The sequence below is a fragment of the Oncorhynchus masou genome, unplaced genomic scaffold (genome assembly GCF_036934945.1).
Source record: "Oncorhynchus masou masou isolate Uvic2021 unplaced genomic scaffold, UVic_Omas_1.1 unplaced_scaffold_1112, whole genome shotgun sequence".
NCBI lineage: Eukaryota > Metazoa > Chordata > Actinopteri > Salmoniformes > Salmonidae > Oncorhynchus > Oncorhynchus masou.
Genome location: NW_027000847.1, coordinates 54,783 through 69,381, shown reverse-complemented (window position 1 = coordinate 69,381; position 14,599 = coordinate 54,783). Strand labels below are relative to the sequence as shown.

Sequence of the window (14,599 nt, the reverse complement as noted above, 5' to 3'; positions counted from 1 at the left end):
CTGCCCTGGGGAGATGGTTCCACTAGGAGGGTCACTGATGAAGTTGACCATCTATCTACCTGGCTCTGCCCTGGGGAGATGGTTCCACTAGGAGGGTCACTGATGAAGTTGACCATCTATCTACCTGGCTCTGCCCTGGGAGATGGTTCCACTGGGGAGATGGTTGACCATCTATCTACCTGGCTCTGCCCTGGGGAGATGGTTCCACTAGGAGGGTCACTGATGAAGTTGACCATCTATCTACCTGGCTCTGTCCTGGGGAGATGGTTCCACTAGGAGAGGGTCACTGATGAAGTTGACCATCTATCTACCTGGCTCTGTCCTGGGGAGATGGTTCCACTAGGAGGGTCACTGATGAAGTTGACCATCTATCTACCTGGCTCTGCCCTGGGGAGATGGTTGACCATCTATCTACCTGGCTCTGTCCTGGGGAGATGGTCCACTACACTGATGAAGTTGGCCATCTTTCTGTCCTGAACTTGAAGGTGACAGGGAGGTGAGGGGAGAGGTTGTGGAGCACACACAGGACGTCCACACGCTCTCCCATCAGGCACTGCTGGAAGCTGAAGCTGTGGCCGGGGCTGGGTACCAGGGAGACAGGGAGGGCTGAGCCAGTCACCGCCAGCTCCACACAGTAACCTGGGGATAGAGGCCAGGGCTTAGAGGTCAGGGGTCAAGTACAAGACAGTCCCAGATCAAGCACAACACTTCTGTTATAGCTGTTATACACATGTCAGTCAGGACCCCTCACCAGAGAATGGCTTCAATTGTTGTTTATACTAATGCTATAATATACACTGTTAAATTGCAGCATGTTGTTCCTGCTATTGGTAAGGAACAGACTGAGGCTTGCTGTACCATTGTGGGGAGGTAGAGTGGAGTGCTGCTGGTGGTTGAAGCCATCTTTACTTCCCACCGTCTGAAACATGAGGTAGAGTGAGTAGTCTTGTTTACTGGCTGCTGCTGAGGCCCCACTGGTCTTCTGCTCCTCCCTGCTCCTTCTGAAGAACAGAACAACCGTTATATACTGCCTGTTATAATATCTTCATACACATTTATACCCCCACACAGGCACACACACAGGAGGGCTGGATACCTTCTGCTGACAGGACGGAAGCAGACCCACAGAGTGGTTCTGTCGTAGGGTCTCAGTCGTCCCTCGTTGGGCACGCAGGCGATCACAGTGGAGGGATCCACAGCGGTGGCCCTGTTACGAACACTCCTCTCTATCAGCGCTGCGTCTGTACTCCTCTGGAGGTCAAAGCCCTGATGAAACACACACACACACACACACAAAACACACAGGCAGACACACACACACAGGCAGACACACACACACACACACACACACAGAAACACACAGGCAGACACACACACAGGCAGACACACACACAGACACACACACACACACACACAAACACAGTTTAGTATAGTTGCACTTTAGTGTGAAATATGTCAAAAAAATGTATTTAACATTATTTTACCAGCTATATTGACTGAGAACACATTCTCATCTACATCAACGACCTGAGGAATAGTTACAGGGGAGAGTGGGAGGGGAGGGGGAGGAATGAGACAATTGTAAACTGGGGATGATTAGGTGGCCATGATGGTATGAAGACCAGATTGGGAATTTAGTCAGGACACCGGGTTAACAACCCTACTTGTACAATAAGTGCCATGGGATCTTTAGTGACCACACAGAGTCAGGACACCCTTTTAAAGTCCCATCCGAAAGACAGCACCCTACTACACAGGGCAATGTCCCCAATCACTGCCCTTGGGGCGTTGGGGCATTTTTTTTAGACCAGAGGAAAGGGTGCCTCCTACTGGCCCTCCAACACCACTTCTAGCAGCATCTGGTCTCCCATCCAGGGAATGTGTCTGTGTTTGAGTGTGTTGGTGCATGTGTGTGTCTGTGTTTTCTCTCTGTGTGTGTTGGTGCATGTGTGTGTCTGTGTTTTCTCTGTGTGTGTGTTGGTGCATGTGTGTGTCTGTGTTTTCTCTCTGTGTGTGTTGGTGCATGTGTGTGTCTGTGTTTTCTCTCTGTGTGTGTTGGTGCATGTGTGTGTGTTTTCTCTTCTCTGTGTGTTGGTGCATGTGTGTGTCTGTGTTTTCTCTGTGTGTGTTGGTTGGTGTGTCTGTGTGTGTGTGTTGGTTCTGTGTTTTCTCTCTGTGTGTGTTGGTGCATGTGTGTGTCTGTGTTTTCTCTCTGTGTGTGTTGGTTCATGTGTGTGTGTCTGTTTTTCTCTCTGTGTGTGTGTTGGTTCATGTTTTCTCTCTGTGTGTGTTGGTTCATGTGTGTGTCTGTGTTTTCTCTCTGTGTGTGTTGGTTCATGTGTGTGTCTGTGTTTTCTCTCTGTGTGTGCGTACCATTTCTGTCCCTGGAGCATCGTCCTGCAGCACCACCATCCAGTCGCAGGCCTGTGGTCCATTGTTCACCAGAACCACCTTTTCCACCCGGGACGTCCCAAAGAAGACGGGTCCGAAGCGGAGGCAGGACAACCTCTCCCCCTCTAGGTCCTGGAGCTCCAGGCTCTGCTCCAAAACATCAGCCCTGATCTTCAGGACCACGTCCTGACTGTTCTGCAGCTTCACCCTGAGAGAAAGGGAAGGAGGGAGGAGGAAACTCAATAAACACACACAAAATGCACAAACAAAGAACCATAAGTAACACTAAGCAGAATAAGGTGGAGCGTTTAAGATGATGTTCAAGAGTCTCTAGTTTCCTTACTGGGCCTCCTCTCTGACCCTCGTGGGTCTGTCAGTGCAGAGTTCCACCTTCAGCCACTGGGTTGCGCCAGACTGCAGGACGCCACTGCTGGGAGAGAGCCTGATGGACTGGTCTCCATCATACAGCACCTGAAAAGCTCCTTCAGCAAGGCCAAGGGCATGAACAGCAATCAATTAATATAACAACAAGAAAGATACCATAAATAAATCATCTAGATTACTGCAAATGTCAACTAAAATCAATCAATGCAAGTGTACAGAAGTGGGTTCAATGGGAGAGGCAAAAGCATAATACCTGGAGCAGATCCCTGATTGGTCAATTCCACCTCTTTGCTGATCACCTGACTGTTTGCCATCACAGAGCCGAAATCAGCGAGAGATTCCATGGTGAGAGAACACGCCGGGGAGAACCTGCAGGAAAGCCCACATATAAGTAACCTTGGATGAGACCTGAAGATTGCATTAACCCGCTAATGCCTAGGCACATGTCTGTTGGAACCCGTGAAAGCAACTACATGAATGAGTGATGTCATAGCAGGTGTATATATGACTCTACTTACGCTAAGAGGGGGATCTCCATGGCTTTGTCTTCCAGGACAAGGAGCAGACGGTCACAGACATCCTCATCTTTCTCAGGCCTGAACTCTAGAGTGCCACTCAGGGACAATCCAGCAGCAATGGGGGTTTCTGTGTTTGTCACCCTGAATTTGAACAGCTGGAGTGGTAGGACAAGGGGTTGATACAATTAAAGGAGAGGAGCAGGGCAGTATGCAGGGTGGAAGTAACAAAAGTGGAGAATAATGTATTGCATCAATCAAAATGACTTTATAAGTTAGAATAGGACAAAAGCGCAATGAAAACTAAGCACACGTTACTAACGTATTACACACAAAGACAGCTGACAGGCAGCACTGCAGAAAGGATTTCACCTTTGATGTGGGTTCAAGCAGTCTCATTCTTTTCGAGGTAATTCCAATGTTGGTCACCGTGACAGTGGTCTTGTAAACCTTCCTGCTGTTACGTTGTTAAACTCAACAACCGGGGATTAATTCTAACATAATTCGTTGTCATATTGTTATAGCTAAAAGTTGAGAGACTAATAGCAAAATTCGACGGCTTATCCCAGTTCAGGTTTTGGTCCTAAATTATCAATGAAATAGGCTTCCTTTTCTGCACTAGTAATGTTTCAATGTATAAAGCTAACCACATACCGATACAGTGTAGCGTTCATGGTTACCATGGCAACAAGACGTAGGAACATTGTCAAAGGTACTTGTTTTCTACGGACAACATTCAGACGGATCTATTTCCGGTCCTTCCTTTTCAACAGTTCCCCACCAAAGTGAGTTTGGCTGATTGATAATCCTCGTACAATCTACTCCATCCTGCAGTATTTATGCATAAAATACATATTTTCATTGTCCAAATCCAAAGTTGTGTACCACATTGTCAATCGGATTTGAGTTTCTGATGCATTGTGCATTCATTTAGTTAACAAAAACAGAACTTTAGTTACCGTGCACACCACAGGCTACGTAACATGCTAGCTGGCTAGCTACCAGACATAACATATACTTTTGCCAGCTAACTACAGGCAGTCCAATTAATGGTTACATTTAGCCATTTTCATGAGCCATTTTTGTTTCGGTGGAGCAGGGATGTTTTCCTGTTTTGGACGTTAGTGTACCTGGCTAGCTAAACGTTAACCTAGCAGTTCTGGCGCTTTACTTTGTATGGGACAATCTTAACTTGAACCATCCCGGTTTGTCTTTTCAGATGTCTCCTACCAAGAAGGGAGAGAAGAAGAAGGGGCGTTCAGCCATCAATGAGGTGGTGACCAGAGAATACACCGTCAACATCCACAAGCGCATCCATGGAGTGTAAGTACTGTGGTGCAAATGGACAAATTCACCAACAGAAGCCAGGTCAAAGTTGGCTCAGCGTCCTCAAAACACTTGTGTCATTTGCACCTCGTTTTTCATCAGTACCAGAGGATATGGTCTGGTGTGACATCATATGGGAGTATTTACATCACAGAGCATGGCTCTTGACAAATCTGCTGTTCCTCTAAATTGGCAGGTGTCCCTCAAGATGTAGGCTAGTTTTTGTTAGTCCCCTCTGCGGCTGGTCTTGATCAGAACGTTCCTTCTCTCTACAGGAGCTTCAAGAGGAGAGCTCCTCGCGCTCTCAAAGAGATCCGCAAGTTCGCCATGAAGGAGATGGGAACTCCTGATGTACGCATCGACACCCGCCTGAACAAGGCCGTGTGGACCAAAGGCGTCAAGTAAGGACTAACGAGACACCTGTTTAAGATTGATCGGGTGTATTCATTAGTGCACACTGTAGCAGAATGTTTTGCAACAGTAAACATGGGGTTTCTATTGGACAAGTTCAGAGGTTTCTCCCCATTTCTGCTGTTTGCTTCCATTTGGTGTCTAGTGAATACACCCCTGTTATCATATGAATCAGGTATTACTGTACTCGTGTTTCCCAAACCACATTAAGTTGGTTAAACAATCACTAAGCCCGTTAGTTGAATCTGGTTTGGTAACAGCTCTTTCTCTGCCCATACAACCACTTTATGGTTGTTGACACAAATAGCACTACAAATTTAGTTGCACAAGCATGTTTTCATTCTGCTTAGTACTAATGTTCACCTGTGTTATGTACAGGAATGTGCCATACAGGATGAGGGTACGATTGTCCAGGAAGCGCAATGAGGATGAAGACTCCCCAAACAAACTGTACACACTCGTCACGTATGTCCCTGTCACAACATACAAAGGTGAGGCGTAGTCAATACCTAATGTGCCTTCATAAGTTTGCTGGAGTGTAATTTATTGTGTTGAAACGTCAACGATAGTCTCAGTTACTGTATATCCCTGTTCTGTTCTTTATTTTTCTAATAGCAAATACACCAATATGAAAGATGTAGTTTTATCATCTTTTCTGTCCTAGGATGATGAAGACAGATTTATTATTGTCACGCTCTGTTGCTAAAACCTTTTTCTTTCCTTTGTCAACAGGTCTACAGACGGTCAATGTTGATGAGAATTAGATCTGTCTCCAACGCTTGTAGAATAAATGTATAGAAGGAGTTTTGTCTGATGTCTTTATTATACACCACAACACTACAACACCACCACAACACTACAACACCACAACAACACCACCACAACAACGCTGCAACACTTCAACACCACACACTACAACACAACAGGTCCCCAACTTGTGGCCCACTGGTTTTATTGCCCCCAGTTTTCTGAACAGAATAATATTTTTGTTGGGTGGAAAGTCCGCTGTAAGTGATTTTAATTTCACATCTGTTCCCAAGTATTCCCGCATAATAGAGAGATATGTGATCGTATAGAAATGTAAGCCAGGTTGGAAGTGATTTGTGTTAGTCAAACATCTGTCTGGGCTTCTTGCAGTCAATTTGCAGTCTACAAATGATTAGTAATTATGTTCCAGTTGATGATCCCTGCACTACCAAGGAGATGAGCTGTTATCCCTGAATCTAGTTGATGATCTCCTAAACAATGGTCCAGAAGTGTGTCTGACTGAAATCTAGTTGATGATCCCTGCACTACCAAGGAGATGAGAAGGCCTACTTGAAGTGTGTCTGACTTGCTGTCTGAATCTAGTTGATGATCCCTGCACTACAGGCTGTTATGAATACAGGCCTACTTGAAGTGTGTCTGTGACTTGCATGTCTGAATCTAGTTGATGATCCCTGCACTACCAAGGAGATGAGCTGTTATGAATACAGGCCTACTTGAAGTGTGTCTGTGACTTGCATGTCTGAATCTAGTTGATGATCCCTGCACTACCAAGGAGATGAGCTGTTATGAATACAGGCCTACTTGAAGCGTGTCTGTGACTTGCATGTCTGAATGAGGTTGGATGCCTAAATGTAACTATTCATGACATTATAAACTCACAGACACCTCACACTTCTCCCTTCCTTTTCTATTGACTCAAGCTACTGCCTTTTTCAACTTCCTCAAACGCCTTATCCTCTGTGGAAGACAATTGTCCAAAAACTGCCAGAACCAATACATATATATATATTTATTAGGTTCTTTGAGATTGTCATTGCGATGATAAGCACTATATATAATAAATATTATTAGATGTGATTGAATCCCTATCCATTGACCAGTCATCTGTGTTAGCCAATATAGTCTCTTGAGGGTTTACCCATAATTTCAAAAAATGCTTGAATCCTGATCCCAGTGCCTATAGCCAGCTGGAGAGTTGCATTTTGAGTGCAAATTTCAGACACTCATCTTGTCTCTGCCACAACAGTTTTATGCTCTATTCTGATGTAACATGGGGAGATTTTTTTTAATGATGTGACGAGTGTCTGAAATTTACACTCAATTTCTCCAGCTGGCTGCCACAGGGGGTGTTGTGGTCTGCCCTCCAGGAGACCTACAGCACCCAATGTCACAGGAAGGGCATAAAGATCATCAAGGACCTCAACCACCTGAGCCACTGCCTGTTCTTCCTGCTATCATCCAGAAGGCGAGGTCAGTACAGGTGCATCAAAGCTGGGACGGAGAGACTGAAAAACAGCTTCTATCTCAAGGCCATCAGACTGTTAAATAGCCACCACTAGATGACCTCCACCCAGTACTCTCCCTGATCTTAGTCACTGTCTCTAGCCAGCTACCACCCAGTACTCTCCCTGATCTTAGTCACTGTCTCTAGCCAGCTACCACCCAGTACTCTCCCCTGATCTTAGTCACTGTCTCTAGCCAGCTACCACCCAGTACTCTCCCCTGATCTTAGTCACTGTCTCTAGCCAGCTACCACCCAGTACTCTCCCTGATCTTAGTCACTGTCTCTAGCCAGCTACCACCCAGTACTCTCCCTGATCTTAGTCACTGTCTCTAGCCAGCTACCACCCAGTACTCTCCCCCTGATCTTAGTCACTGTCTCTAGCCGGCTACCACCCAGTACTCTCCCCTGATCTTAGTCACTGTCTCTAGCCGGCTACCACCCAGTACTCTCCCTGATCTTAGACTCTTAGTCACTGATCTTAGTCTGTCTCTAGCCGGCTACCACCCAGTACTCTCCCTGATCTTAGTCACTGTCTCTAGCCGGCTACCACCCAGTACTCTCCCCTGATCTTAGTCACTGTCTCTAGCCGGCTACCACCCAGTACTCTACCCTGATCTTAGTCACTGTCTCTAGCCGGCTACCACCCAGTACTCTCCCCTGATCTTAGTCACTGTCTCTAGCCGGCTACCACCCAGTACTCTCCCCTGATCTTAGTCACTGTCTCTAGCCGGCTACCACCCAGTTACTCAATCCTGCATGGAATCATAGGTCACTTTAATTTTGTTTACATACTGTTTTACTCATTTTATATGTATATACTTACTGTATTATAGTCAATGCCACTGACATTGCTTGTCCTAATATTGATGTATTTCTTAATTCCATTCAATGACTTTTAGATGTGTGTGTATTGTTGTGAATTGTTAGATACTACTACACTGTTGGAGCTAAGAACACAAGCATTTCACTACAACCGCAATAACATCTGCTAAATATGTGTATGCGACCAATACAATTTCATTTGATTTAACCTCCCTGTTGTCCAAACACACATGACCAGCAGCATGGTGTGACTGGGGCGAATAGTCAGTGTTGCATTGTGTGCCATATGAAGCCATGTATGATGGTAGCCCATAGCCTAAGCTAATTTTATATTAGCAGTGAGCATATGCACAACTTTTTGTGTAGAGTTTATTTATTTTTTTTAAATACAGGAGCATATGATGTCACTGGCCAGTTGCACAGCTAGTTCTCGGGTAGTCTTGTCCAGTCTTATGTTGTGCGGTGTAAACATTTGAACGCTAGAGGGCGAAATTGGTCTGTGTTATGCATCAACAACATGGATAACGGGACAGGTACGCGAACATCACAAGAAACGTTACTATTGCATTAGTTGCAATTACACAGCAGGTAAGACATCACATTTTGGTTGTACAATGGGAAACTAGCTATCAGATAACTTTCTGATCAAGTCAAACGTACTCAGGAGCAGGCCTTGCTTTCTACACTATTCGGAATGGTCAGAATTATGATTGCTAGCAAACAGCAACAAGCTAACAGTAGCTAACGTTAACTGAAGTTAGCCAGCTAGCTGAGCTAAATTGATCTCGCCCTATCTTTCAGTAGGGACAGTTGTTTTGACCACGCCTATAGTTAGTTGGTGATTGGCATAAATGGTCATGTAGTTTTACAGCCTGCTGAAATGGTAGCTTATGGATGCTAAGCTAGCTAGGTAGCCTGCTAAGTAACTAGTCTCTCCTCACTGTCCCTGTGCCACTCCTCTGCCGGTGGAGCGCCCGTCTGAGTCCAAAGATTATGACAACTAGCTAACGTTAGTTAGTCCAAATATTATAGTAAGGTTTCCCCCTTTCATCTGTGCAGAGTCTGACGAGAAAGACTACCTGCTATTGTTAAACAGCTGTTTCTGCAGGTACCGTCGCTACTTCGATGGCCCACGGGTGATGCAAATAACGATGCGGCACCACTGGCTGCTCGTCGGGGCTTGCGGCTGGGTGTTGCTCATCCTCGTGTTTGCCAACAAGTTTATCAATTTTAACGCCAGAACCACGGATGGTAAGTTATCAGACTGAAACCTGATTGTTGTTTCTCATCAATACTAGCTATCTATACCTTTCAGTAATTGTTCAGCTAGTTGTAGCTATAGTTACATAACAGCTATGCTGTTAGAATTAAATGTCTAGTCTATCCCCCTTGGAATTGTCTTGTGATCTCTTAGTGTTTTGTGTTTCAGACTATGGGGAAAAGACTGAGATGCAGAGTTGGACTCAACCAGGAGTTAAGACCATCAAATCACTGCCAGCTCAGAAATCAGACAGAAGAGCTCCCAAGTCATCAAACCTGGTAGGAGTTTTGTTTGCGTGTGTTCACCCTTGAAACAGAATCATCAGTTACTTGAAATGTGTGTGTGTGTGTGTGTGTGTGTGTGTGTGTGTGTGTGTGTGTGTGTGTGTGTGTGTGTGTGTGTGTGTGTGTCAGTCAGTCCTCAGTAGGCCCCTCCATGATCAACCCAACAGACTGGAACACTGTGGAGACGAGGCGGCGGGAGCTGCTGTCAGCCGTGTGTAAGAACGACTCCCTCAAGAACCTCACTCACACCTCAATCAACAAGTTTGTCTTGGACCGCATCTTTGTGTGCGACAAGCACAAGATCCTCTTCTGCCAGACCCCCAAAGTGGGCAACACTCAATGGAAGAAGGTCCTCATCGTTCTCAATGGTGAGTGAGGGAGGACGGTAGGGAGAGAGTCAGTGAGGGAGGACGGTAGGGAGAGAGTCAGTGAGGGAGACGGTAGGGAGAGGTCAGTGAGGGAGGACGGTAGGGAGAGAGTCAGTGAGGGAGAACGGTAGGGAGAGAGTCAGTGAGGGAGAGGTACGGAGAGAGTCAGTGAGGGAGAACAGTAGGGAGAGAGAGTCAGTGAGGGAGGACGGTAAGGGAGAGAGTCAGTGAGGGAGGACGGTAAGGGAGAGAGTCAGTGAGGGAGGGAGGACGGTAGGGAGAGAGTCAGTGAGGGAGGGAGGGGGGACGGTAAGGGAGAGAGTCAGTGAGGGAGGGAGGACGGTAAGGGAGAGAGTCAGTGAGGGAGGGAGGACGGTAAGGGAGAGAGTCAGTGAGGGAGGGAGGACGGTAAGGGAGAGAGTCAGTGAGGGAGGGAGGACGGTGAAGGGAGGAGAGTCAGTGAGGGAGGGAGGACGGTGAGGGAGGTGAGGGAGGGAGGACGGTCAGGGAGGGAGGACGGTGAGGAGGGAGGAGGAGGGAGGGAGGACGGTAAGGGAGGGAGGACGGTAGGGAGGGTAGGGAGGGAGTCAGTGTGGGAGGGAGGAGAGTCAGGAAGGAAGGAAGGAAGACAGTGACGTGATGATGATGAGTAAAAGTTGACTCAAAACGTAAGCTTATCTGTCTGTAAATTGTAGTGATGTAGTAGCCTCGATCCCAGTGAAGGACGAAAAAATAGTGTTCTTCTCTCCTTTTGCCCCTCAGGAGAGTTCTCCACTGTGGAGGAGATACCAGAGAACCTGGTTCATGACCATGAGAAGAACGGACTGCCCCGCCTCTCCTCTCTGACGGAGAAAGAAATCACTAAAAGGTTAAGGCCCTGCTTCAATACTTCAGAAATGCATCCTACCTTCCTTCCTTCCTTGAAGTAATCACAGATCTGACTTAGTTAGATTGGTTAAAGTAATAAGATGGTAATGTAGGCTACCATCACTTACACCTACCCAATCACTTGCTATCTTAAGATTAATGCACTAATTGTATGTCGGTCTGGATAAGAATGTCTGCTAAATGACTCAAATGTTATAGAGCTGTGCTTAACGTTAAGTTTTGCGAAACACCTTTACTGACTTGTTTGGCCCTGCCCTGTATTCCATTGTGGTGCTCTGATTGTATGGGACTGTGCTTTTTGTTTTCTCTCACCAGGTTAGCCACATACTTCAAGTTCTTCATCGTCAGAGACCCGTTCGAGCGCCTCATCTCCGCCTTCAAGGACAAGTTTGTGAAGAACCCGCGCTTCGAGCCCTGGTACAAGCACGACATCGCTCCCGCCATCATCCGCAAGTACCGTAAGAGTCACCGTGACAACGACGACAACCAGGCGACTACGGGCCTGCGCTTCGAGGACTTCATCCGTTACCTGGGCGATGAGCCCGGGCGGCGCCGCATGGACCGTCAGTTTGGGGAGCATGTTATCCACTGGGTGACGTACACGGAACTCTGCGCCCCCTGTGACATCACGTACAGCGTCGTGGGGCACCACGAAACTCTAGAACGCGATGCCCCCTACATCCTGAAAGCTGCCGGGATCGAGCGCCTGGTATCGTACCCCACCATCCCCCCAGGGATCACCCGTTACAACCGGACCAAGGTGGAGCGCTACTTCTCAGGCATCAGCAAGCGGGACGTCAGGCGGCTTTACGGCCGGTACCAAGGAGACTTCAGCCTCTTCGGCTACCCGAGCCCGGACTTCCTGCTAAACTGAATGACGACGACAATAAAGAAAGACTGTTTTGCAACAATAATATGTCTCTCTAATCTAACATGCATCTTAATCAGTGTGTGGTTTACTGAAGAGGTAGGGAGGGTGTAGCTAGCTAGCCGCCTAGCCTGGCTGCTCTAACTAGGAGCCATAGTAGAGACTAGTGATCCCCACCATCCGGGTTCAAGCCAGGGAGGGATGGAGACTACAGGTTGGTCTGATATAACGTGCTGATCTGCTGTAGGATGGTCGTCACTCCTCTACCTGGCTGACAGTAATTCCTGTCTCGACCTAGCAACACTTCCTGCCTCTGCCTAGCAACTGTCACCATGGGCGATGACTGTACTACATGCCTCTACTTCCTGGTAGCCGTCACCATGGTGGCCATGAATGGCACGAGGACCGAGGTGATGGAGAGTTACTCACTATGGTCATGGTTAATGGCTGTATTCGCCATACGACCAATGAATTAAGTGCCACATTTGAATGTTATTTAACAAAGCTTTTTGTATTGTGACTTTATTTAAACCAGAGATTACTGTTACATACTGTGCTAAATTGTACCACCCTCTGCACTACTTCCACACAAAGCAGGTCTGCATTATGAACTAACACTGAAGTGGGTCTGGGAGACAGTAGCCTGGTTAAACCAGACTGAATGCTGAGCACACCATTGAAACGTAGCAGAATCAGTTTGAATGCAAGGTTATAGAGATGGTAGTGAAACACTAACCAGTTAACAATATCAGAGCCCCAACTCTCTTCCCTCCAGTCTAACCGCTCATACAGAGTAGAGCAACTCCATCTAGCTTCAAGACTCAGCACCTATATAAATGGTGTGATTCTGTGACCTCAAAGGGTTGACAAGTGCTGAGTGGGAGGAGTCAGTGTCTGCAATGCCTGTGTTCAGGTGACAGGGGGAAGGTTCACTGTGGCGTAACTCCTGCTGATTGGCTGAAGCTACTACAGTGGATAATACTATGCCTGTATTATGCCATGGGGTGTACGGTCCCTGGGTCTTACCTCATGTTCCCATCCAGTACAGTAGACAGACAGATATATAGATGTCCTTCAGGGTTAACCCAGTTAAATTCAGCCCAGACACATAATATGGGATCATGGCAATATGGATTGGAGGCATACAGCCAAGCCTCTTCTATTCTAATACTTATGTCAAAGAAGGTGGATGAACGAAGATATCTTACTCAGGCTGTTTACGTTCTACCTATTAAGGGGTGGCTCTCCCGTAGACACCATTGCGATAGCAGCTGTGTCTGGTCTACTTAGTTCATTGACTGTATATAAACCATAAATTGAGGGAGTGGGATGCCTCGCTTCCTCTTCCGTCTGTTTGCCACCTGTAAGGGCAGTACATTAGACTACATTGGCACTGTACCTGGGAGAAGGAAAAAATGGTTTCACTTTCTCATCCTCAGAACTGTTATTTCACAATTGAATTCCATGAATTGTCTTATTCTTCATCCTAAACACGACGCCGTCCAATGGCGTCCATGAAGAGAAGTGAGTGACAGTTTCCTGTTGACCTTTTTGAATCAACCAATGTTTGGTATGGTCAGTCACATGGTATTGACAGAGCTAGGTGGACAGGTGATGGTTACTGAGTAATAAAGGTTTCATGTAAAATATAAAACTGGTCTTTTTTATTCTTCTCTGTACCACAACACATGTAGGCTGCTTTCAGTTATTTTCTCTTTACATGTGAGGTCAGTTAAACCCTGCAGTAGACCTGATATTCTCATCCTAGCAGTAGACCTACCACCACAATTCATTCAATTACACCTAGGGTTGGGCAAAATGGGCAAAATATTATCGCAAGATATTTTCTTTTTTTTAATGATTTTTAATAATAAAAGTTCTAAATGTGCTTTTTATGAGTAGTGAGTGATCCTAGAGTGGCAACACATTGATACTGAGTGATTTCAATGAGTCTTTCTGCATTCTGTTTTATACCGTTCACTTCAACCACCCAAAAGTCAGAATTTTCATCAATTTCTGCATTTGAGATCATTTCTACACTGCCACGTAGGGCTACACGATATGGGCAAGCAATATGGCCCTTACTTTTAACCAAATGTTGCAATTTGACTTGCATTTAGAGCATAACACTTAACTGTTGGAATCATGGAAATAGAATGTCTATTCTAGTTATATAATAGTGGGCACTTTTAATAGTGTTTGACATGACAACGAATGAAAAGGAGGAGGGAGGGAGGAGTTATTGTGACAGTGTAGGAACTAAAGTGTTGATGATAGGTGTTTCCTAGGGGGCCCTTTAATCTTTGGCTACATTGTGTTCTCTCTTAGCTACATGAAATCTCTAACATGTTCTTGCTTTGCGTTTACCTCTAATTTAGAAAATGCTGTTGCACAAACATGCTGATTTAGGTCTACACCATCACTGGTATCAGGTTGATAAGCTAATTAGGCTTGCTCTTACTAGGACATTTATTAGCTAGCGATTAGCATTAGCGGCTAACAAGATTTAGGAACAACTTGTTAAGAAGACAAACCAGCTGTTTGCAGATGTAAAAAAAACAAGCTAATAGTGTAATTATAGAATGATAGTAGATTTATATTAAGACACAAAGTGACAAACTGCATTGTTGTCATCAACATTGTTGCATGTGCTTCATAGACCATGCAGACTAAACGCAAGTGTCTCGTGGTCGAGGAAAAACAAATGCTCTCCTTGAGTGAAAGGACCTGGAGCCAGGGCGAGGTCTGTGTGGAAAGCCGCATGGGGAGAGAAGACTCAAGTAGTGAACTATAAAAATGGACGTTACAC

General features: G+C 46.0%; 2 protein-coding genes across 2 annotated transcripts; both read left to right on the top strand.

Annotated features, from left to right (window-relative positions):
* The first annotated feature begins 4,023 nt into the window (after positions 1 to 4,023).
* Positions 4,024 to 5,831, top strand: LOC135529182 (large ribosomal subunit protein eL31-like). Its single transcript, XM_064958040.1, has 5 exons — positions 4,024 to 4,075; positions 4,510 to 4,613; positions 4,892 to 5,017; positions 5,406 to 5,518; positions 5,760 to 5,831. The coding sequence occupies exons 2-5, from the start codon at positions 4,510 to 4,512 to the stop codon at positions 5,789 to 5,791; spliced, it is 375 nt and encodes a 124-aa protein (XP_064814112.1). The 5' UTR covers positions 4,024 to 4,075; the 3' UTR covers positions 5,792 to 5,831.
* A 2,773-nt stretch (positions 5,832 to 8,604) lies between these two features.
* LOC135529185 (carbohydrate sulfotransferase 10-like) lies at positions 8,605 to 13,444 on the top strand. The gene is made up of 6 exons (XM_064958047.1): positions 8,605 to 8,709; positions 9,230 to 9,372; positions 9,551 to 9,660; positions 9,800 to 10,034; positions 10,797 to 10,902; positions 11,238 to 13,444. Exons 2-6 carry the CDS (start codon positions 9,261 to 9,263, stop codon positions 11,794 to 11,796), a joined length of 1,122 nt encoding a protein of 373 aa, XP_064814119.1. The 5' UTR covers positions 8,605 to 8,709; positions 9,230 to 9,260; the 3' UTR covers positions 11,797 to 13,444.
* The last annotated feature ends 1,155 nt before the right edge of the window (positions 13,445 to 14,599 follow it).